At 47.5% G+C, this 22,969-nt stretch overlaps 10 protein-coding genes and 1 pseudogene across 10 annotated transcripts, besides 16 other annotated features; all 11 read right to left on the reverse strand.

Moving 5' to 3' along the window:
* Positions 1 to 44: 44 nt before the first annotated feature.
* Positions 45 to 71: a microsatellite.
* A 222-nt stretch (positions 72 to 293) lies between these two features.
* Positions 294 to 312: a microsatellite.
* A 432-nt stretch (positions 313 to 744) lies between these two features.
* TraAM80_01042 (uncharacterized protein) lies at positions 745 to 1,044 on the reverse strand (the record flags this gene model as incomplete). The annotated part of the gene is made up of 1 exon (XM_029378098.1): positions 745 to 1,044. One exon carries the CDS (start codon positions 1,042 to 1,044, stop codon positions 745 to 747), a length of 300 nt encoding a protein of 99 aa, XP_029242064.1.
* Positions 1,045 to 1,120: 76 nt separating this feature from the next.
* Positions 1,121 to 1,137: a microsatellite.
* A 160-nt stretch (positions 1,138 to 1,297) lies between these two features.
* Positions 1,298 to 1,348: a sequence feature (GA-rich).
* Positions 1,349 to 1,426: 78 nt separating this feature from the next.
* Positions 1,427 to 1,559, reverse strand: TraAM80_01043 (hypothetical protein; annotated as a pseudogene).
* Positions 1,560 to 2,042: 483 nt separating this feature from the next.
* Positions 2,043 to 2,074: a microsatellite.
* Positions 2,075 to 2,276: 202 nt separating this feature from the next.
* Positions 2,277 to 2,297: a microsatellite.
* A 218-nt stretch (positions 2,298 to 2,515) lies between these two features.
* Positions 2,516 to 3,580, reverse strand: TraAM80_01044 (uncharacterized protein; the record flags this gene model as incomplete). The annotated part of the gene is made up of 1 exon (XM_029378099.1): positions 2,516 to 3,580. One exon carries the CDS (start codon positions 3,578 to 3,580, stop codon positions 2,516 to 2,518), a length of 1,065 nt encoding a protein of 354 aa, XP_029242065.1.
* Positions 3,581 to 3,632: 52 nt separating this feature from the next.
* Positions 3,633 to 3,695: a microsatellite.
* A 419-nt stretch (positions 3,696 to 4,114) lies between these two features.
* On the reverse strand, positions 4,115 to 7,072 carry TraAM80_01045 (200 kDa antigen p200; the record flags this gene model as incomplete). The annotated part of the gene is made up of 1 exon (XM_029378100.1): positions 4,115 to 7,072. One exon carries the CDS (start codon positions 7,070 to 7,072, stop codon positions 4,115 to 4,117), a length of 2,958 nt encoding a protein of 985 aa, XP_029242066.1.
* A 470-nt stretch (positions 7,073 to 7,542) lies between these two features.
* Positions 7,543 to 8,226, reverse strand: TraAM80_01046 (putative ras-related protein rab-5; the record flags this gene model as incomplete). Its single annotated transcript, XM_029378101.1, has 1 exon — positions 7,543 to 8,226. One exon carries the CDS (start codon positions 8,224 to 8,226, stop codon positions 7,543 to 7,545), a length of 684 nt encoding a protein of 227 aa, XP_029242067.1.
* Positions 8,227 to 8,895: 669 nt separating this feature from the next.
* Positions 8,896 to 8,925: a microsatellite.
* Positions 8,926 to 9,371: 446 nt separating this feature from the next.
* Positions 9,372 to 10,319, reverse strand: TraAM80_01047 (AN1-type zinc finger protein 2B; the record flags this gene model as incomplete). The annotated part of the gene is made up of 1 exon (XM_029378102.1): positions 9,372 to 10,319. One exon carries the CDS (start codon positions 10,317 to 10,319, stop codon positions 9,372 to 9,374), a length of 948 nt encoding a protein of 315 aa, XP_029242068.1.
* A 352-nt stretch (positions 10,320 to 10,671) lies between these two features.
* TraAM80_01048 (putative methyltransferase) lies at positions 10,672 to 13,083 on the reverse strand (the record flags this gene model as incomplete). Its single annotated transcript, XM_029378103.1, has 1 exon — positions 10,672 to 13,083. One exon carries the CDS (start codon positions 13,081 to 13,083, stop codon positions 10,672 to 10,674), a length of 2,412 nt encoding a protein of 803 aa, XP_029242069.1.
* Positions 13,084 to 13,343: 260 nt separating this feature from the next.
* Positions 13,344 to 14,234, reverse strand: TraAM80_01049 (26S proteasome non-ATPase regulatory subunit 10; the record flags this gene model as incomplete). Its single annotated transcript, XM_029378104.1, has 1 exon — positions 13,344 to 14,234. One exon carries the CDS (start codon positions 14,232 to 14,234, stop codon positions 13,344 to 13,346), a length of 891 nt encoding a protein of 296 aa, XP_029242070.1.
* Positions 14,235 to 14,778: 544 nt separating this feature from the next.
* On the reverse strand, positions 14,779 to 16,647 carry TraAM80_01050 (putative cAMP phosphodiesterase A; the record flags this gene model as incomplete). Its single annotated transcript, XM_029378105.1, has 1 exon — positions 14,779 to 16,647. One exon carries the CDS (start codon positions 16,645 to 16,647, stop codon positions 14,779 to 14,781), a length of 1,869 nt encoding a protein of 622 aa, XP_029242071.1.
* Positions 16,648 to 16,699: 52 nt separating this feature from the next.
* Positions 16,700 to 16,735: a microsatellite.
* A 344-nt stretch (positions 16,736 to 17,079) lies between these two features.
* Positions 17,080 to 17,096: a microsatellite.
* Positions 17,097 to 17,274: 178 nt separating this feature from the next.
* Positions 17,275 to 17,304: a microsatellite.
* Positions 17,305 to 17,659: 355 nt separating this feature from the next.
* Positions 17,660 to 17,683: a microsatellite.
* An 89-nt stretch (positions 17,684 to 17,772) lies between these two features.
* Positions 17,773 to 17,796: a microsatellite.
* Positions 17,797 to 18,508: 712 nt separating this feature from the next.
* Positions 18,509 to 19,522, reverse strand: TraAM80_01051 (putative protein kinase A catalytic subunit; the record flags this gene model as incomplete). The annotated part of the gene is made up of 1 exon (XM_029378106.1): positions 18,509 to 19,522. One exon carries the CDS (start codon positions 19,520 to 19,522, stop codon positions 18,509 to 18,511), a length of 1,014 nt encoding a protein of 337 aa, XP_029242072.1.
* Positions 19,523 to 19,980: 458 nt separating this feature from the next.
* TraAM80_01052 (putative vacuolar protein sorting complex subunit) lies at positions 19,981 to 22,734 on the reverse strand (the record flags this gene model as incomplete). The annotated part of the gene is made up of 1 exon (XM_029378107.1): positions 19,981 to 22,734. One exon carries the CDS (start codon positions 22,732 to 22,734, stop codon positions 19,981 to 19,983), a length of 2,754 nt encoding a protein of 917 aa, XP_029242073.1.
* A 13-nt stretch (positions 22,735 to 22,747) lies between these two features.
* Positions 22,748 to 22,778: a microsatellite.
* A 10-nt stretch (positions 22,779 to 22,788) lies between these two features.
* Positions 22,789 to 22,817: a microsatellite.
* A 19-nt stretch (positions 22,818 to 22,836) lies between these two features.
* Positions 22,837 to 22,895: a microsatellite.
* Positions 22,896 to 22,969: the final 74 nt, after the last annotated feature.

A 22,969-nucleotide genomic window follows, 5' to 3' on the forward strand; every position in this document is an offset into this window, starting at 1 on the left:
CAATCCCTCTTCCTGCACCTCGCATGCTCTCCCCGAGGCGTCTTCACCACACCCTCACACACAGACACACATCCTATGGGCCCCACTCTCACACCTTCGCCTATTCGATCTTCCTCTGCGTTGTGTGCCGATGCTCGAAGCAGAAAAAAAAAACAGGCGAGGAAAAGGCAAGGGGCAAAGTGGTCCCATCAGTCGGACGCACGCAGATGGTGCTTTCACAAGGAGAGCAAAGTTGGAAAGTGGGCAGAAGAGCACAGGTACGCCCGTCAAGAAGAGCAAGAAAGAGCCCCGTTTAATGATAATAATAATAATTCACAACGGAACTTATCACAGAACGTGTGTAATTGTGACAGCACAAAAGCGTGCCCTATTTGCAAGGATGGTCCCTGATGGCTATGAAACTATCACCACATAAATGCATATATAGCTCCCTCCCTAACTTATCGCACAACAAAGTGCAGTCACCCCAAAACACTGCGAGACAATGGGAGTGGGCAAAAGAAACAGATCCCCAAGCCGGCAGCTTTGGCTTTGACACAACAACCACCGTGCCGTGCGAACATCATAGCGCTCATCTCCTCCAATCCGGTCAAGCCTCGTCTCCGCCACCGAGACCCCACTCCCACAAAGAAAAACAACAACAACAATATTACCAAAAAACCAAAGCGGGAAAAAGTGGGAATAGGAAGGAGGAGAGAAGGCAAAAAAGAAAAAAAAAGGGGGTGTCACCGTTATCCTGCTGTTTTACTTGATGTGCAATTCGGCACGCTCACGGAGTCGTTCTGCTTCCATCAACGCCTGTTTTGCGGCCTGGCCACGCCGAGTATAGATGCGTGCCACAACTGACACAAAAAGGGTGATGCCGTAAAAGATGGCCCCATTAAAGCAAGCACGCGCCTTTTCATCGATATCCCATCCATTTTCTATGCTCTTAATATGGAATGAAACTGCACGCACACTAAACATGCCACCAAAAAGAATAAGGTGAACAATGCCCATCAGTGAAAGCACTGCGCAGCAGTTTGGGCAGGAGTCACTCGCCATTTCCACCCTTCCCCACCTCTCACTCCTTCCAATACACACTACAAGGAGTCCCTTGCCTAGAGTCTTCGTCCTCTACAAAAAAAAAAAAAAAAAGCAAGGCTAAAACAGACAAGACGAAGCATCAGACAGCAGAAGAACCATCCAGCATATTATTATCATCCCCTTTTTGTAGTGAATATATCAGCTCCCCTGCCCGGGCAATTTTGTTCTCTTTTTGATACACTCACCGCCGACAGGGCGCTCCCGGGTTGCGAAAATACAAAGAAACACACACACAACAAAAAAAAAAAAAAAAAACAAGAAAGGACATCATCAAACGAATGGCATACGCTACCAAATCCCCTCCTTTTCTCTACCCCTTCATTTCCGTCTTCAGCGAAGGAAAAAAAAAAAAATGTGCAGCGCTTGGCTCGAAAAGAAAGGAATCGAAGACGAATGCATAACCATCACATAATAAATAAAGGGGGAATATACACTGCAAAAAACTTGGGCATAACGAATTCCCCCTCAATCATAATCAATTAGTAGTAAGTGTTTGTGCGCACGTGCGTGTGCTTCCCTTGCTGTTCTCCATATTTTTTTTTTATTATTTTTTGTGATGGGAGGGGGTGGAGATAATTGCTTTGCTCTGTGTTGTTCCCAACAAGGTGTCCTTGCGTATATGCAATGGCAGCTGAAAAACAAAAGGGCGGGGCGCCAAATGACGCAATACTCGGCAGGAAAGGGTAGTGAAGAGACCCAGGTGGTACACTCATCAATATGTAAATAAACACCATATACAAAACAAAAAGGAAACAAAAAGACACCTGATAATAGTCACATCTATTTACAGCGACTAAAGCCACCCAAGTAAAAGATCGCACGTGAATGTAATGCATGATATTGAATGACGGCACTGCGGTCGCAACAGGTATTATGCAAGAGGCGTTGACTCAAAAGCAAAAGAACACCCACAAAACCTACTATACGGGACCGGGGGTTTCATACCTTCAGACCCCTTTTTTTTTGTTGTTGTTGTTGTTTTTTTGTTACCCACCCGCACACCCCACTTCACTTCGAGAATGACTGCTCCCCCACTCTTCTGCGTCACAGTGGCTCCAGCGCGGTCAGCAAAGTTGAAAATGAAATGTGCCACATTTTCCGGTGTCGCTTCCTCTTTCGTCTCTTCCAAGAGTTTCGCGTTGTCACTCCGTTTCCTTGTCTCCTCCACTCTCTTCCTAGCGGGCGCGTCTCCCCCCCCCCCCCCCCCACCCTACACAAACACCCATCTTCCGTCTCTGCAATGTCATTAACTTTTTGATGCATTGCTGCCTCTCTATCCCCCGACTCCTTTTTTAAATGTATTCCGTTGTTGTGTATTTTGTTTCTTTTCGTCTTCTCCTTTTCCCCCTTCTCACTTTTTGGCATCCCCACTTGTTGCACTGTTGGTGGCCCAGGCAAGCTGTTTAAATGCCATTCAACATGACAGACGTCATGTGCATGGAGAATTCACCGTTATCGCCGGCATATGCAGAAGTGTCGAGACGGAGCCTCGGCATACGGGGCACTTTGGTGTATGCCTCATCAGCTCTTCGGCGCAGCCCTTGCAGAGACACATGTGACGGCACGGCATGACGGCCGTATCCTTTGCCATAGTGAGGCAGATAACACATAATCCATCCTCGTCCTCTTCCCCTTCGTGAGGCACAATGGTGGTTCCAAGCATCACCTCCGGATGTCCACCAGCAGCGCCTGAGCCATCTCCATCCACTCCAAACAGGTCTTCTACCACATACGCGGAACCTCCAGCCGTAATAATCTGACTGATTACCCGCCGTTTTGGATTTTCAGCAAGGTCCACCGCGGTGTGTTCCGTGTGCTCCACAATTTCCTCCACTGGAGGAATATTTTCGCTGCTACCCCCTGGCTTTCGTAATTCCTTTATACGGTACCGTAAAACGATGACACAAGGTTGCTGTTTAGGGTAATGCTTATTGTAAACACGCTCCTTTTCTTCCAATTTACATACATCAACGTGCAGATTGATTTCCTTGTTCTCTTGCGGTCCTTCAAGCGTATAACGGGGTGGCTCCATTTTGGGCTTGTTTGGCATGTAGTAGACCTCTCCCCCTTTGATAAACTCCTTCACACCAGTATGAATCTCGTATGACAAAAACGGGCACACGCTTGTGACACAAAACCTCAAACGCTGCATATTTGGATCGTAAATCACCGAGGAGGCATCAATAGTGGCCAACATCTTTACAATTTGCCCCTCCTGGACGCCCCGTTGATTGTCATTCGTCATGGTGTTGTTATTGTTATTGTTGTCTCCGGCGTGAAGTTGCTGATGCGGTGAATTTTGCCGCGGGGACGTTTCTGCTGGATTTGAAGGATCATGATTTGGCGCGGCAGGCATATTGTTACCAGCGCCTTGGTGTTGGTGCCGTTGGCTGTACTGATTTGCTAGGTGTGGGGGCATGTTCACTGGAGGTGCCAGCGCACCGCCTTGATTACGACGTTGAGATCGCCGCTCACGCGAGATGTTTCCCCCCATCTTATTGAACTCTTATTCACTTGAGCCTGCTGTCTTGGTTCAGTTGATTCCCTTTTTGTTTTTGTTTCGTTCTGTTTTTGACTTTAGTTTACGTTTTGCTTGTTTGTTCGTTTGTCACTGCTGTTCCTCGGCGTTACCCCCTCCCCTCCACTCTTACTCCCTTCCCTGTTTCGTGTGCACGTATATTTATGTGTACCTGTGTGTTCCACTTGTGAGGGTGTCACCTTTCTGTTTTTTTATCCTATCAAGTAGACTGGCGCCCAACGTATATGTTACACCAATCTTACAGAGTGGGAAAAGGTGCAAACACGGCGTTGTGCCCCCCACCTGGCAAATAAAAGTGGCAGGCAAATATACACAAGTATCCAATAAAAAGACACAAAAGTGCATACACGTTTATTTATGTATGCATACAAGTGCATAAAAGCGCATAGAAACATCAGGGGATAAAAAATCGGACGCGGAAGTGACGCCCGCCAAAAAAAAAAACGAGGCGGGGCAAAACAAAGTGGGGAAGGGCACCTTAGACGTCGCCTACGCGTAGCCGTAGTGACGCACCACGGTGGAACCCCGGTGGACCACCGGCGCTCCGCCCCGACTGAGAGACTGACTCATCGGTACAGACTGAGCAACACGTCGCTGTTGTTGTTGTTTCAATGGCTTTCGGGTCTCCGTTTCCTTAGCGTCGACGCCTCCCACTCTGGCTCGAGAGGCACGTGTGACACCCTGGCGCTGGGTCATCATGTGCAACTTCATCGCCGCAATCTCCCCTTCCAAGGCAGCAAGACGCTCAGCGTCAAGGAGAGACGGCAGAGCCGAAGCATCGTTAAAGACAGCGTCTACCGCAAGCGCAGGCATGGGTTGAGGCAAACCTCGCCCCGCCGTTCTGCCAGATGTCAAATTCACATCGGTTCCCACGGGAACACTGGCTGGTTGCTGTTGTTGCTGTTTTTGTGACTGTAACGGTGGCGGTGGCGGTGGCGGTGATGTTGATAGCGTCAGCTGCGGGTATTCTAGTGTTGTCCGGTAGGCATCCCGTAGTTGGGCCTTCAACAGGGAGTTCAGATCAACAAGTGATTGCTTCTCGCTTGCTAATGCGTCCACGTCCTGACGCGTGAGCTGTAACTCCTTTGTCAGCCCATCACGTTCCCGAATGAGATCACGAAGGTGTTGCTCCAGCTGCAGATACTTCCGCCGCCACAGCTCCGCCTCCCGCATCGAGACGGCATCTCTCTCTGCTTCCTTGTATGACTTTTTTTCGGTACGCCGGTGTCTATCCTTCCTATGTGTTTCATCTGTGCCACTTTCCTCGTCTTTTGCCGCTAGCTTGGCAGGCGATGCTCTACCCCGCTGCAGCTGCTGCTCCTTGAGGGCCTTTCGCATACGTTCATAGGCCTCCTTTACGCTTTGGTACTCCTCGCGAAGGCGTTGGTCCTCCTGTTCTCGCTGATGCAGCGCCGCTGTCTCCATGGACCGTGCCCGCAGGATCTCCAGCTGATACCGCGAGGATTCCTCCTCCTTCTCACGGATTGCGTCGCGTAGACGCTGGGCATCGTCCCGGGCTCGCAGTAAGTCCTCTTGTAACTCTTGCACACGGCGCTGCGCCTCCTTCGCCGACTTTACAACGGGATCGTTTTGTAGCTCCATAGTAAAGGAAGCTACTTGTTCGCGTATCGCCGCATTTGTGTGCTCCAGCTCTAGTACCTTTCGCTCCAGCGCCTCCTTCTGGTGGCGTAGGCTCTCAAGAAGTGCCCGCTGCCCGTTGGTATCCTCTGCAAGGTGAAAATGCTCCTCTAGTGCTTGGCGTGCCGCCTCACTAGCGTGCAACTCCCGCGACAATCGCGCCGACTCTGACTGGGATCGCTCTTGAAGCTCAAAAAGACGCTTCTTCAGTCGTTCCACCTCCTCCTTTGCGTCCGCCACCTCACGAGAGGCGTCAATAATCTTTTCTTCCGCAGAACGCCGCAATTCTTGTGCGTGGGTGGCAGTACGCTGCTCCTCCTCACGACAGTGCTGAAGCTCCCGGCGCAGACGTTCAATTTCCTCTCCACTCTGAGCTCGCTCCTTTTGAGAAGCCTCAAGACGAGCCTGGAACTCGCCTATACGACTAGATGTCGCGTCGCCTTGCTTCCGTGTCTCATCCAGTTCGTCTCGCACCCGTTGTAACTGCAGCGTCAATTGCCGTTCAGTGTCTGCCCAAGTTTGACGTTGCTCTTCCATCTGTCGCCCCGCCTGCCGATAGTTTTCTTGCAGTTGAAGACTTTCATCCATAAAACGTTTTGCCTCGTTGTCTCTTTCTATTCGAGCCGCCTGCAAGCGCTCCTGCAGTTCCGTCACTTGCGACTGTAGTTGACCGCACTCTATCTCTAACCTGGTGGCTCGTCGTGTTTGCTGGCGCATGCCGTCCTCCACGGTGGCAATGCCTTGTCCCATAATGGTACTGCACTCATTCAATTTCGCCTCGAGATTTCTTTGCTTTTCAGCAGCTTCTGTCATGGCAAGCTCATGTTGTTCTTGGAGTGACGCATGTTCATGCTTTAACAAAGAAAATGCCTGGGAGGTCTCCGCGTAACGAGACTCACATGCCGCCTTCTCACGCTGGATGGCATCCATCGCTTTAGCGGATGCATTCAGTTTCTCTTCTAGTCCCTTCACCTGTTGGCTCCACTTCTTCTCTAATTCTTCTGCAAGTATTTTACTCTTATCCGCCGTCTCTGCCTGGATGTCATCAAGTGCTTTAAATCGATGTAGGTATTCTTCATGCAGACGCTGCTTCTCCGACTCTAGCGCTGTCTCCTTGCGGCCAAGCGTCTCCTTTAACTCTTGCTCCTTCAGCTGGTACTTGTGCTGGACACCCTGCAACGTTTGTTCACGTTCTACCTCCGCCTCACGAAGTTGTTGCCGCAGTTTATTAATCTCCTCCTCAACACCCTCCAAACGCTTGGCTGCCACCGACCCCTCAGACTTGTGACGTCGCAACTCGTCATACATAACCTGCAACTGTGTCGCAGCCTCCTCTAGCGCCGCGTCGCGGTCCTTTATGAGTTCATAGTTAAATTGATAATCCTCTTCTGTTTTGCCTAGCTGCATCCGCAGCGCCTCTAGTTCCTCCTCGCGGCGCTGCAGTGATCGCTCAAGCGTCATAATACGATGTTCTACCACGCTTCGCAACTCCACCTGCTTCTGCTCAATCTCCGCGTACTCCGCGGCGGTCGTAGAGGAGTGTGGAGAGGTGCCCGCCAGCCCCGCTGCTGGCGAAGGAGGAGGAACAACAGCTGCGACGGGGGCAGCAGTGATGGTTGTGGTATATGCCTGTGAGGATGTCATTGCCATAGGGCTACGTATGAATGCGCCGCCAACGACGGTGGCAGAGCGTCCTGCCGGGGACGCTGCGGATGCGTAGTGCGGTGGCGGGACCGGCGATGAAAGTGGCGGGAGTCGTGGTTCCTCAGCGCACGCATCCGCCACGTTGCTCCCGACGAAGTCCCCCATGCCGTGTTGTTGCCGTTACCCCCCCCCCCCCTTACTTCTTACTCTCTCTTTTTTTTTTTTGCTACTTGCCAATTCGCAACAAACCTGTTGCGCGCCGCCGCGTTGCCCCCTAAAACTCGCAGGCAGCCACTGACACACTTTTGCCCTGGGCGAGCCGAGGACTTCCCCCGCTCAGGAAAGACGGGAATCGCAGGAAGTAAACAGAAGCGGCATCAGAGAGAGGTCAGTCACGGGGCACGGAAAAGGCAGAAACACACGAATAGAACACACATCAGTAGCAGGGAGTGGAACAGAAACAAGAAACGGTGGAACGGTGTCATCTTTATTACTACTATTATTTCACCGTGGAAAATGAGAAACGCACAGGTGCACAGCAGGGGAAAGTAAAGATGCACTACTACCACAAAAAATCACTCGAGAAAAATCCACTTATACTTCTCCACCTCCTTCTAACGATTGTGTCGGGAGACTCAGCAAAAGCAGCCGTTCCCTGACCTCGGGGAACGTGAAGGGGGCTCTAAGCGCCTAACCCCACGTGCTCCCACGACTCCGCCAGCCGAGGATGACTTCGCCAAGCCATGTTCAAGCAGCGTCTGCGCAAGTTTGACAAATACATCCTCTACATTCTCGTTCTCCTTGGCGGATGTTTCGAAGAAGCCATTCACACCTTCCTCCCGCGCAAGTGTTTCTCCTTCTTCAAAGGAGACCTGCCGAAGCGACTCCAGGTCCTTCTTGTTCCCCAGCAGAAAGATGACAAGGGTCGGGTCCGAATTAGCGCGCAGCTCACGTAGCCACGTCTGGGCCTTCTTGAGGCTATTCACGCTTGTGATATCATAGACAACCAACGCGCCACAAGCACCACGGTAATAAATGGGTGCAAGGGAGCGATACCGCTCCTGCCCTGCCGTGTCCCAAATCTCATACTTCACGGATGTACCAGCCGTCGAGTCAGGCGCAGAAGAGGAGGATGAAGTTGGCACGGTCACCGTTCTCGGAAGAAAAGCCGCGCCAACAGTAGTCTCTTGATTGGGATAGAACTCGTTACGGGCAAAGCGCAAGGCGATGGAGCTCTTGCCCACGGAAGATTCGCCAAGGAGAACAATCTTGGCAGTCACCGTATCGCCCTCTGGAGGTAGCTTTGTCGTTGTCGTCATATGCGTTCGTGCTGTTACTGCTGGGGATTGTTCCAGTGTGGCTCTTGTTACTTGCTATCCCTCGTTCTAGTTTTGATAGCCACTTCCGGTGTGCGAAGCAACTCCAAGTTCTAGGTGTGAACGTGAGAAGGGAGAGGAAACAATGGCTCCAGGGCCGAACACACAGCCGCAATAACGTGCAGAACACACACACAACAACGCCATACCTGAAACAACAACCCTGCGTACAACATACGCTTGGATGGACGTCCATTTCCCCCTCCATCCCCAGAAAGAGAAAGAACAATAGAGGAAGATGGCGGCTCGTGACAGTGCGCCCAGCATGCTCCAATTTCGAGAAGAGCCATCCAATGCGCACAGACACCAACAACAAAACAATACAAGAAAAGGCTCATATATAGGTCTCTTAATAATGGCTGGGATTGCGTTAGAAACTCACAAAATGGCTGGCGCTGGTGCCTCCTCACCCGTAACCGCCGGTCCTCTCCGCGTGGGGAGTATCGGGGCGGGCAAGAGTGAAGAAGAACTGCACTCACACCGCCTTTCAACGCAGCAGCGTCAACGGTTTTCCTTTTTTTTTTTAAAGGCGTGCAGGGCAGATGAACACGATGCGCACTCATTTTATAACCATCAAATTGCACATTATTTCAAACGCTTAAAAAAAAAAACAATAACAATAATAATAATAATAATAATAATGGCACGGCAGCAACAGTGCAACGGCCGCGGTGTACGAGGTGCCCTCCACCCGATTCACGCGGCGCTAGAATAATAATAATTTTCATTTACTCAGAGCTTAAACAACGCGTGTCAGCAAGAGCTGAAATTCCTGAGCGATCGGAGCTTCCGTTCTTCATTTCGCTGCGCTTATTGCAACACGGGTGCCCACATGTGGGTATGCAATGCCCGCGTGTAGGTGAGAAACACAAACGGCCACTTACCCCCTACTGCATTTCAGCGACGAGAAATGGAAAAGGAAGGCACCCAACAAAAGTGCACACGTATGTGCAGCAAGCGGAGAATGAAATTGCCGCGCAAAGAGCAAATACTACATATCAGAAGACGTGCTGCACCGCAACTGCATCAACACCACGAAGCATACCCACAGTGAAACCACCCACACCGCGCCTCATTACACCGTCCAGTTACAGGATGGTACATTCCGTATTTTCTTTCCTATCTTCGGAGATCTTCCTTGTAAGTTGCGGGGCGAGCCCCTTAACCACGTCGTCTGGCACCACTTGTTGCTTCCCAATATATACAATTGAACCATCCCCCACACCCGCCTCCTTCAATGTCGCGGAAAGACGTGGAGCAAACACAGAAAACCCGTCGCTGCTGTGCGGCCGCCGGATCACATGCACCATCCATGCACCTTTCGCATTGTTCACGGCCATACTCTCAAGCGCCGCCTGACTAACGGCAAGATCCAGCAAACGACCCACCACCATTAAACGTGGAAAATACATGAAAAATGGGGCAACACCAAACTCCTTTGCAAAAAGAACAAGTGGAGTTACGGCGCCCTCAGCACGCACCCCAAGAGCCGTGCTGGGAGTGTTACGCGGAAAATTTTTAGACAGTGATGAAGGAGAAGCAGTGGTCGACGTTTTGGCGGAAGAAAGCGTCGCCTTTTGCGACGTCCTCTGTAAAGAAGCAGCAGTGCGAGGCACCCGAGACTTCCGGCAACGGTGACGCACGGGAGCACGATGCTCAATGCAGTACATATTGCCACAGTCCTCACAAATGATAGCAGCCACATCGTTCTTGTGGCAGTCCGCATAGCTGCAGTAGTTCATCCGATCTTTTTGACCATTCGGCAGCAACTGAGTATTGCGACAACCTCGATCAATATGTCGCGACACAGCCTCGTCAGGTGGTTGTCCAGGGCGCTCGAGTGGCACGCTTTGAAGACAGATGGGGCAGGTGAGAGGCTGAGCATTGAAGACGCTACAGGTGTGGGCGACCACGGTGGTGTGTTCGGCGCAAAACATCCCGCCGCAGAGTCTGCAACGAGAGGCAAGAGGATCCACCTCAGTACATCCCTGAAACGTGCAGCGCTTCGATTCATCATCGTTAACCCCAACCTGCATCGTGTCGGCTTACGCCCATCCTGCCCACGAAGAGCAATCCAAGTAATCCAAGTAGAAAAACCAAGACAAAAAAAAAAACAGAGTTCAAGAGAGGCTGAGAGCGAAAAATGCAGAGAAAACCCATATGGCAATTGGTACACTATATACGCATTCAAAAACACGTATGCAAGTAAAGCTAGAAACAGCCAAAAGAAGAAACGCTCGTGGTATATGGTCTTCAGACACCCCCACAGAGAACCAGCAAGAACTGTTCCCTAACGATCACATCAAAGGGGTCTCCTTGAATATCTCTCCAGGCAGTTTTCGTAGGTTGCTTCATTCAGCGTTGGGGGTCGCAACGCATGACAGCGTATTACGCTGAGTCGACACCTAAAAAGGCAAGAAGACCGAACGCGCGAAGTGAGGCATCTACAGCCAATTCAAGCTTTGAACTACTCAGCGTCGCGCTCAGCCACCACGGGCCTTCTTCGCCTGCCAACTTGCCACCCACAAGACCGACAAGAACGCCTCCAACCAACACATTTTCCGCGAGCATTTCACAAATGCCTTGCGTAGATGGTTGCATCCACGCTGTCGATGTGAGAAGCGTGTGAAGTGGTCCATCGCTACGAACAAGAGGTAGCACATCTGTCGCAACGTCAACAAAAGAAGTTCCTTTATTATCAATACTACAGTTATTATCATTATTACTATTAGCTGTGGTAGTAGTAGTGACCACAGATGTCCGATGCAAAATGACACGCCAGTAATCCTGCAACCAGATAAACCCGTTTGAAAGCAATTGTCGTACAAGCTCTGGGTGATTTGCCACATCCAAGACTATTTTACGCGTTCGCATACAAGGAGCGAGATATGAGGCGGATTCAACAACCGCCCGCCAGCGGCACTGAGCATTAAGCAGAAACCTGTCATCGTACGCCTCAAAGGCACGGACGCCCACGGAGACAATCTCGACGCCAGGTCCTTTGTACGGCCGCGTCTTAAAAAGCATGCGGGCAGTGGCAACTGTCACAAGCACTATCCGCCGACACGCGGCGCCATTAGGGTTCAAATGGTAGAGCGGCACAAGACCAGCACCCACGAGTTGCTGGTCTTTATTCTCCAAAGTCGTACTGTAGTACTGAAAGGTGTCTGTGCAATCTGGGTCAATCCCGTAGAATGCGACGATATTACACCACTCAGAATCGTGCCTGCCCACAGGAGCCCAAAACTTTCCCTTCGTCCAGTGATTCAGCTTCTCATAAAGCGTCAACGGCGGGGCCAAATCCGGCAACGACCGTTTCCGAAAACAGGCTACAAAAAAGCCACCGGTGTCATCGCGATGGGGCAAAATGCGCAGAACCTTCCGGCCATCAAAGGTTGAGGGCAAGATGGCTTTCTGCAAATGATCCACGTTGGGAGACACGACGCCGCCAATGGAGTGCAGGACCGCACCCTTTTCTCGTAAAATAGCGTTTACGTCAAGAAGCTCAATGGTATCTCCAAACAACTCTAGCCCTGCACACACAACTTCTTCATCTTCCTTTGGGTTCATGCTACAGGTACTGTAAACAAGGATACCACCCTCCCGAAGGAGATCTAATCCGCGTCGTAGCAGCGCCTTTTGTGTTGGAAAAAGAGATTTGACATATCCAGAACTCCACGAGCTGGCTGATGCAGGTTCCTTGCGAACGGTGCCATCGCCACTACACGGAACATCACAAATGATGCGGTCAAATCGCTTCTCTGCATATGAGGGCCCCTCTTCAGAAGAATAAAAAATCCTTGGCCATTGAGAGGCATCACAACGTGTGCAAATCGCATTTGGCGCATGAAAACGCTTCAAACGAGATGGAAGTATTTGTGTAGCCTTCACACGATCTTTTTCATTCACAATAACCACACCCTGTGAAACAGCGGACGTGGACCACCCGTACTGTAACATCTCATCCAGCACTTGCAGGGTCTTGCTTCCTGGTGCAGCACACATGTCCAAAACCGCATGCTGCGGCTGGATGTCTGCCACCATAACTGGCAAGACTGAGACGGTTTCCTGAAAGGAAACTGCGCTGGCGGCGTGTAAAGTTCGACAAATATACTCAGCCCGGCTTTTTTTATGATAAAGATCATGGGAACAACCGTAGAGACCAATGCGAGGAGGAAGTAAAGGGGTTATTGATTGCACTACCTCACGCAGCATTGGATCGTGCAACAGAAACTCGAGAGCAATATGCTTCAAGACCCGTTCGTTGCAGTGCACACGTAATGTCATGGGAAGTGGTGAGGAAAGGCACGAGAAAAACTTCTGCCACTCGAGTTGGATGTCCTCCGGGCTGACGCACCCCAGGAGGGAGGCAAAACGGTCTTTTGCATAGTACTTTATCAGTGGAGCGTTTTCATCGAGGGGGGCCACACTCCCAACATTTCGCCGCCGCTCGTGCACATTCACTGGGGCAGTCGCCTGAGCAATCGCAAAGCACAACTCCGTCACATCGATCCTTTCAGGCGTTGATTGACTGCGCGGCACACGACGTGCAACAGCCAATACATCCTTTTCACATATTCCACTCCCAAGCTCCTTGCAGAGTCGACTTAATCCATCGCCCTCAATAACGTGGACGTTGTCCCCGCTGTCACCGTCCAGCGGGTGTAGTGTCGAGAAGGCCTTCAAGTAGCGCAAGGGCGCAGAAGTATCATCCTGTGGGGAAATGTTTGCGATAAGAGCGGAAAGTGCAGGCAACAGGGTTTCACGCTCCCGTTTCCGTCGTTGTTCACGCCGATTCATATTTTTTTTTCTTTTTGAATTTCCCTTACCACTGCAGCCTTACCACCTTTACAGCAGCAACCTCAAAAATACGCACCCTTCCGCTTGCCTTCATCAAAAAAAAAAAAAAACGCGACAAGAGCCATGTGATAACGTAATAAGAAATACACGTATATCAGAGAATATGAAGTTTCTCATTTCGAATAGAAGCCACTGCAACAAACGTTTTGTCCAATAGCCGCACAATGATCATTAAAAACAGGACCACAGAGGATGCCATATTAGACCTCCCAAAACTCTTTCCCCTCCTTGTTTTTGATCTCGCGATCAACTCCGTGGCGCAGTAGATAGCGACCCAGTTCTTCATTATTGTCCATGGAGGCGTAAAATAAGGTGGTGTTACCCCGGTAGTCTTGTAGATTCATCCACCGACGGTGTTCTGCACGGCTGTGCACTTTTTGACTTGTCGCTACAAGCTCTTCTACAACATCAGTTGCACCGCGACTCGTAGCACGATGGAGTGCGGACTGCCCACGCCTGTTCTGATGATCAATTGAGGCCCCTAATTGCAACAAGAAGCGCACAATGGCAAGTTTGCCTCGCCCAGCCGCGTGCAAAAGTGGTGTATTCCCATGGCTGTCAGCTTGATTGAGAATAACTAACTCCTGTTCCATAAGGGGGTTGTCAACAATCGCAGCTCCACGCAAACACACATCCGCCGTGGCATTCTCCAGAGTAGTATTCATACCGTCTTGCTCCCGAATCACCTTCCAGCTTCGCTGCGCTGCCGCTGTCTCCAGGAGTTCGCGCAGAAACTCTTCTGGCGCGGCAACCATGCAGGCCGTTATAAACGGCGATACCCCGTCATGATCCTCGCTCAAGGCAAGAGCAAAATAGGGAGCTTTCATAAGCGTATGAGCCAGCGCGAAATTCTGCATGGCTACTGCCCAGTGAAGAGCGGTCCTGCCATCATCGTCCTGATAGCCCCAAATCCCTTCAAAGGTGCATCGCATCCGCTCATGTGCATCTCTCGTGAAACCAGAAGCAACAGGGACTTCCTCCTTTTCCTCATCAGTGTCAAAATTTAGTCGCTGTGGGCACAACTGCTTAAGCTGTTCTACAATGGGGCCCACCTCACTGGCCTTACAAAGCTCCGACAGGTGCGAGCTCATGCTGCCACCCTTTGCAAAGTCCACACATGAGGCGCCGAGGCAAGAGGAAAAAAAAAAGATATAATAATACAGGAGAAATATATATAACAGAAAGAGCCGAGACACAGCAACAGGGAATGGCAGCTGCTCACCTCCTTAGTTATTAATTGCATCCATCCCTTTTCGCTCCTTTTTTATTGGTCGTCTCATACTCTACAAACGTCAATGCTGGAAAAGAAGAAGAGAGGGTAAATGCACGGGCATGGCAGGCACTCATCCAGCCTTCTCGCCTCGCCCAAACCAATTCCAGCGGCAGCACCCTCTATCAAATACATAGTGTACATACGACAATGGAATAAGGAAGAAGTTGCCACAAAAATATTAGAAAATGTATGCATACATAGAAGGCAAAAAAAAAAGGACAAAAAAAAATGTCGATTGAGAAAAAAAAGAATTATAATAAAGTCAGCCGGTTTTTTTTTTTGTTCTGAGAGAGAAAAAAAGAGGGATGAAGATGTTGTTTCTACCCGTTATTATCGCAGTTGCGTCGCAAAATACCCCCCTCTCACTCCTCCCCAGACTGAATCCAATACTTCCTGCATATTTCGGCACACTCTACTGACAGCCGCATGTTGGGCAGCAACTCCACCATCATCTCAAAAAATGGAATAATAATGTAATTCATGAAGGCAACCTGCCCCTTGGCGAGAGCAGGCTGTAGGCGGTTCATGAACGGGCTACACTCGAAACCTAAGTTCCGCTCCCGATCCCCTTGAAGATAAAACTCATCCGACACCTTGGCGCTCCATTTGAGGTAAATATCAAGCGGCCGACCACAGTTTGAGACGTCAGCTAGTTTCAGCGCCATGGCTAGAGCAAGATTTTGGTCTTCGCGGTCTGTAAAACTCGCTCGTTCATCAAGACGCCGTTTAAGCCGCGCAATATACTTCCCGTGCAAACTCATATCTGTAGCTAACACCATGTCAATAACTGTTTCCCTAATTTCCCTCCATTGCTCATCAGAAAAACTCTCAAGAATGTTAAATCTTGGATTTTTCATCAGCTCAAACACGCTTGAAACGTGCAAATTCTCCAGCACACTGCGATCATTGTAAAGTATTGCGTTATACGATTGTGTCTTAACGTGAAAGTTGTTATTCACACCAGGGTGATTGTAATCGTGTATAGCAGCCGCAAAAAGAACTGCAAACACCTGTAGATCGGATAACTGACAACGTTTTGCCAGACCCCCCTTGCTTAGTATGTAGTGGGTGATATGCAGAACATCCGCAGCATGCATGGAGTTGTGGTATGGATTGCCATTATATCCTGCCTCTACAGTACTAATCCAGTTCAACGCAATCTGTTCATCAATGTTAAACTTGAAAAGAAGGTTATACTTTATCAACAGTGCGTACATGGTTATAAAAAGTGAACCACCCTTTGTTTGAAGATGCAGTGACGCAAAATCATCCCCAGTCATGGCCCTTTGAACATCAAAAACGTTATAGTCCCAGTCATCTAACTTATCTAGGGCTTCCCATACAGCCTCCTGCTGTCTGTTAGCAAACATGGGGACTCGACCACGCAGCTCAGTCAAAGTAAGAGGCATAATGACGTGTTTATGTGCGGAATTCGAGTCAATATCAGACTTAGTCACCCATCGACCTTTGATGATAGCAAGGAGTTCAGGGTCATACGGCCTGCACTCCTCCTCTCCAAGTGGTTGTCGAATACAACCTTTGGTGGGGGCCTCCGCAATGCTTCTACCCCGCCCGCAGGTGTCTCCTCTATTTTCTGCTGCAGCAATCCGGCCGTCATTTGCATTCAATGTATAGTTGGCGATCTTTTCCTGCATTTTCTCGATGCGTTGGGTATTGTGAATGTCGAGTTGTCGTTTCCACAGAAAACTTTCCTTCAAAACACAAACCTCTCTTTCCGCCTGTTCTACCCTCATTTTGGTTTGGAGAAGCTCCTCTGTCAGCGTGGCCAGCTGCTGCTCGTGCACCTTTGGATGGGCCTGCAGTTGATAAGCATCCACTAGCGCCTTCACAAGAGTCGGCATCAAAGGTGCATCCACCTTGCTTACAGTAAACTTCACCACACAACCTTCACCGTCGTTTCCGGTGCCAGAGACATGACACGACACCGCCGCAGCAGCTTCGCCTACCCCCTGCACCTTTACCTGGCCAGTGATGAAGGCCTCACGCACTAAACCAAAGAATTCCGACCAACTGACGTGTTCCCCAAGAGTTGCCTTCACCACGGAAAGACCCTCCTCGTCAAACTCGTCCTGGTAACACGCCCCGCTAAGGGTCACTACGCAGACACGAAAGCACTCAGCCTCGTCATTCATTTTTGCCATAACTGAGCACTGATCCGTCGTTGTTGCAAACAGGCTGGGACACATATGCAGTTCTATAAGCATCGCCATCTTTACTCGATTTGAATGCTTTTATATATTTTTTTGCGGCGGCAAATGCAGGTAAAATAAGGATTAAAAATATATATAATAATAATAAACGAAATGGGGAGGAAAAGAATAATGCGTGAAGCAGTTTGTCCATTTTTTTTCTGTTTGTTTTGTTTCCTGCTCCGTTTATATAACTGTCCGGAGCGCGCATTCATGCCCACAGCAGGCACGCCGGCCGTGTGGGAAGACGGGGAGTGAGAGAAAACACAACAACACATAAAGAGAAGACTACAAGGGCAAAAGCAACAAAGAGTGCGTACCGCTTGAGCCCATTCTCAACGGGGCTTAGGGTGTTAGTTTGCAGTGAGAAATAGGTATGCGGGCGCGGTGTCACCGTGCCCGATAGAAAGTTGGTGCCGCTCAGAACAAATGCGCAGACACAGAGAGGAAGAAATATATATATATATATAAAAGAGAGATTTCAACACGAAAAGACGCAAACAGACTAGACACTGATGCGGAAAGCAAATTTTTTTAAAACAAAAAAAATTATTAGTCAACAGCACGTCCTACGGTCAGACTGGCACAAAAATACAGGGGCAGACCCGAGGAGCCAACACTCATGCATCCGCAAGACATATACGTGTGATATATACACGCATATATATATATATATATGAAAAATGTTTCGTTTTGTTTCGTTAAGCACATACAAAATGTCTCGGACTATTACTATTGATCACTCTCGCCCTCCTTCTTTTCCCCTCTCAAATGAAAATTCACGCACAAAAAAAAAGTTTAATCCCACCAAGCAAAAACACTGTGTGCACTCAGTCTCACCCTTCTAGCAGCACTCGCAGGCATTTGGATACATTAACCCAAGACCCTTGTCACATCTTCCGCGCTGCGCTTTTCATCACGTTCCTAGGATGTCTTAAACGAATTTGCTCTCCTACATTCGACCCTTGATTAATGTTATCAATTCTCAATGTGCATGCGTATTTCCTTTCCTTATCTCTCTCTCTCAACTCTAATATGTATATATATATATATACATGCATGCATGTCCCAGTGGTGAATAGGCACGTTTTCCCTTCATAAATCGATGTCGCAATCTCAAACGGCCCCCCCAACCGAAAAACCCTTAAAAAAAAAAAAAAAAAAAAAAAATACATGCAAGCACACCCACAGGCTCACACTAGCATATAATGTAAATATGTATACGCACACGTATGTGTATGTCCCAAGGTTCCATGATCAAACAGCGAAGCAAGCGATCTTCCGGAGAAGTTTAACTACGCCATTATCCCCATGATTTTCATTTCTTTTTTCTTCAATATCGGTCAAGTTGTTGGATATGTACGCCGCCTCGACTGCGTACGCATTCATTTCCCCGTCCCTCCCCATCAGCATTGTCTTCACGCACCGTGAGAGTCCGCGAGGACTCGGAGATAGAGAGAGAGATGAAAAAAAACCCTCGGCTTTGCACGTAGCTCAGCAGCAAAGCAAGCATGAAGCACAAATACAGGCAGAAAGAAAGAATCACAGAAAGAGTCAAAGACCGAGTGCTGGCAACAGCGGAAGCAAAAACGATAAAAATAAAAGAAAGACACAAGGAGAATGGAAGCACAAAAAAAAAGTACTTTCGTGCTACTTCAGTGCTACAGCGGAAAGCTCCTTCCCATTATACTCCCTCAGCCCCCTCAAAACTGCATATAAGTTAAATATATCCCCCAAATCCATTTGTTTGGTTAAAAATTGCTGTCGCCGGTACTGTTGTTGTTCTTCCTGTTCCCTCCTTTCGTTCCTTTTATATATATATTTTTTTTACCTGTTTTACGCAGCATGCTTTAGAAATCAACAATAGTGACAAACAGGAGCACTACGCCCTGGTATACTCCCCGTCACAAAACCCTGCAAATAGCTCTTGTTGTTTTGCCGTTAGCGGAGGCAACGGATGATGGGGACTTTCCGGATAGCGGTCAAAGTAACGTGTATCCCCATCCTTCGTTGGACGCACAGGAATGGGGGGAACTACATTTTTCTGCAACAGCACCTCCCAATCTACTCCGCTGTAAAATTTGTGTCTTTTGACGTCTTGGGTGCCCCAATTCAGCGAGCCAAGACGCTTTGTGGGGTCAAGCACCAATAGACTCTTGATGAGATCTTTTGCCCGCAGCTCCACCCAACGCGGAAATTGCACCCTGCCCTCCAGAATCTTTTCATAAATTTTAAATGGGCTCTCATCAAAAAAAGGCGGATAACCAACAAGCATTTCATACAATAAAATGCCAAGCGCCCACCAATCTACAGCTTTACCATGGCCTCTACTTTGAATCACTTCCGGAGCCAGATACTCTGGGGTACCACACAGTGTAAAAGTGCGTTCGCTCACACGCTTAGCAAACCCAAAGTCGGTAATTTTAATGTTCCCTTGTTCATCCAATAACAAGTTTTCCGGTTTTAGGTCGCGGTACACAATTCCGCAGCTGTGAAGATACTCAAATGCCAAAATCACCTCTGCCGAGTAAAACTTTGCCACATCGTTGGGAAATTTTCCTGCCTTTCGCAAATGAGTAAAAAGTTCACCACCTGCCACAAATTCAAGAAGAAGATACAATCTGTCATCGTCCATAAAACCCTTGAACATATTTACAATAAATGGATGATTGAGTTCTTGTAATATACTCGACTCCGCCAAAATATGTTCAACTTGCTTCATACGGAGTACCTCCTGTTTTTTGAGTATTTTTAGAGCCATGTATCTCCCAGATGACTTGTGCCTACAAAGGCGAACACGACCAAAGGTTCCTGTGCCTATCGTTTCGCCCAATTCTAAATCATGAAGCTTCCATCCACTTACATCCTCCCTTCTAAGGTCCACACTAGGCTTCATCACTTTATCCCCACCTTGCCGCTCCCTATCCACACAAGCACACACGCACAAAATAATGTGAGAAAAACCTAATTAAGTTGAAGATCCCAATTTATATTGCTTAACAAGCTGACAAATCCAAAAAAAAAAGAAGGGAAAATCGTCTTTGGCCTGTACTTATAGACTCCTGGGGTTTGGATTAACTCCTCTTCCCTCTTTCTTTTCCGCCTTTACCCCTTGTGGATCTGACGTGCGTAATGGTTTGCCGTCACTAAGCAAGCTTCCTACAAGCTACCAATCAACAGCAATAAGAAAACACAATTATATACATACATTTTATTTATAAGCACGACTTGAACGTTTTTCCACTTAACCAAAGGCACATGCAAACTCTCATGCCAGTAATAAAATAAATAAACAAGTTGATCACTGCAATATATCCCTTCACGACCACACATCACAAAGACCTATTCTGATCACTAAGCAAAAAACTTGGCCAGCTTTAATGCTCCCGACTCTGTGACAGAGTTCCACCCCTTGTCAATACGTTGCGTTGCGGAAGCGTTTCCTTTCACCCGTTCCTTCAGCTGAGAAAGTAGATCCTGATCCCCATTACGACGACAATCTGCCCCAGCTTCTTCCCAATCACCGCACAATACATAATATTCCATTCGTTGTTCAATTTGAGAGATCTTGGGTATATATTTCTTGGCTTGTTCTGGGCGCCCACAAGCAAGTAGTGTATTAATAAAAGCGGGAGCTCCAATCACTGGCTTGATTTTACTTCTGACGTCACCAAGATGGTCAATAAGTCCCCATTGCGACATCGTCGTGTATGCATTCAACCTGCACCAACAATACATCTTGTCAGACACACCAAATTCTCTTTTTAGACGCCCTGCCACCCCATCACAACCATGTTCATAGCATAGAGATATCGTTTTCATGACTGACGCGTTTAGAAAACGTTTATCATTGTATACCTTCATCAGTTTTGTCTGTTCATCCAGGAGTTTCATATGTAAATGAATTTTATTCTCATTTAATTGAGAATATTGAGAAACCCCACTGAATACTCCAGTGGAAGGAAATACATTTCTTCCAATACCTGTATTAGCTGCATTAGCGAAAATTTCTCGTTTAACTGAAATGGCAACGTTTTCAAGAGCTGTGAGCTTTTTTTGTTGCAATGTCTCCCAATTACAGTCAGACTCCAAGAGTAATCGTTTCAGTTCTTCCTCCTCCTTCAAGTAATGTCGAATATTCACATAGGTTTTGTGCTCTGGGTGTGTTTTATGATACTCCATAAAAAGTTCTCGATATCCTTCACAAACAGTGATGTATAAAAGAAAAATCTTTTCCGTAGTCGAATCACTCGTTAGTAGAGGAATAACCTCAGTACCCCGATGCGAAATAAGGTACATCATGGCTGTAAACACTAGATCTGCATCTCCACTTTTAACAGCTTTCTGAAGAGCAAGCTCAGGTTGCTTAATCTCTAATAATTTCGGTATTTGCACTGAAGCAATCTTCTCAGCTTCTAAAAGCAACAATGCGGCATGTGTTTTTTGTTTTAGATATACTTTGTAAGCAATTTCAGCATGTAAATTTTGGTTAACCTCATTCAATTTTTCAATTACATCAAGCGCCAATTGTTTTTCCTCCGCCACAGTTAAAGAATGTTTGGTTAACTTTGCCAAGGCCCATTCCGTCATCACTCTTCGTGTGCTAAACCCTAAATAATCGCATACGCAATACGCCAATTGATGCTGATCCATTTGCACAAGTCTGTCAGCTAAACGATCTCCCTCCAAAGATAAAAGTTGTGCCTGTGACATTAACATACCTGCTTTACTGTTACGTAATGCATTCAAAACACGAAGTCTTCGAACCATATTTACAAAGAAATCAGATTCGTACATTGAACAAAATGATTTTCCAAAAGCAGCTACACGCATTAAACGTTTTTGTTGTGAGATGCTCAGCTCAAATCCAGCAGCTGCAATACAATCATTCACTGTTTCGGACATTTCCGTATAATTTCCTTGTAAATCTCGAATCAGCTTAACAGAGTTTGTGCTACCGCACATAAATTCATCAAATGCGAGTAACAGCATGGCAGAATTAGCTCGAGATCCCACAGAAAAAATACGGCGACTTGGGGCAGAAACCACCTGAAGAAATTGATAGGAGTCAGCTGAAAAAATCCGAATACCATCACACTCGGAAACTAAATAGGGAGAAGGAGGAATATCATTCAAAAAATCCGATTGAGCAGGGTCATCCACATTAATCAACGTTAATGTTGTTGCAGACTCAATGGTTTCATCAAATTGTCTAGCCAAATGCAAGTATGTAATACATTTATCTCCACACCAAAGAAATTGAACCGGTAAAACATCTAGTTCTATGTTGATCAGACGAGTAATATCTTCAAATGAACGTGAGGTGACGTAAAGCGTCCCATTCTGAACTAAAAAAGCGACAGCTTGACCATTTGGAGAAAGTGCCATATGAACCACATTACCTCCATCTATAGATAGGCAAAGATCATAACAACGAGGAGTATTAGCAAAGGCACAATGCCAAAAGCTAGAAGCCCCATCATTTGATAAAAAAGGTATAAATAGCTCTGTGTATCCAGTATCACTAAATTGTTGTGGAATGGCCAACATTACCGCAACTTTTTGGTTCTGAAACACCTTTGGAAGATTCAATGAAATCTTCTTGTATTCCTCAGTAAAATGGTAGTCCAATAGAATTAACTGAGGTTCCACATCATTAACCAATAAACCAATCCCATTCCCTGTACTAGCACAGAGTAAAGGCACAGGAACGTTGATAGATGGCGCGGCGGTTTCTCCTGCCAAATTAAAAAATCGTACTTCGCCTGTGTTCAAGAGAACGACAAGATGATCTTTACACTCATTCCAGCACATGAAGAACACACTTTCTATACCATCAAGACGTATGTTTGGCCTCACAGGATGAGGTGCACCTCTTGCATTATACAAGCCAATAATATTTTGAACTTCACTCGAATGAAAATCATCCCCGGAATACAACGCTAAAGGACCACCCGCACTAGAGTACGCAACTTTGAACTCAGACAAATCCCTTTTCAACCCCCACAGTAAATCGTCAAACTCAATAAGCCGCACCACATTTTCCCGATTGAGAGCAATCCAAGCACCAGCTCTAGTCGTCCGCACAAAACCCCTTTGAGCTCCCATATATATTCAATTCTTCTTTGTTTTTCCGTTTTTTCTTTTCTTTTAATTCAAAACTAATAATAATAATAATAACAGAAAAATAAACTGTTCAAGCTACCTTCCTTATTTCTAGTACTATTATTATTATCAATATTTGTTTGATAAATTACTATATTTTTTTTTTCCAGCACACAGAACCACACATATATTTGTGCATTTAAGTTTCCCCCACCCAAGGAAAAAAAAGTGCAAAAGA

Source organism: Trypanosoma rangeli (assembly GCF_003719475.1).
Source record: "Trypanosoma rangeli strain AM80 chromosome Unknown Tra_15.4_contig_00020, whole genome shotgun sequence".
NCBI classification, from domain to species: Eukaryota; Euglenozoa; class Kinetoplastea; order Trypanosomatida; family Trypanosomatidae; genus Trypanosoma; species Trypanosoma rangeli.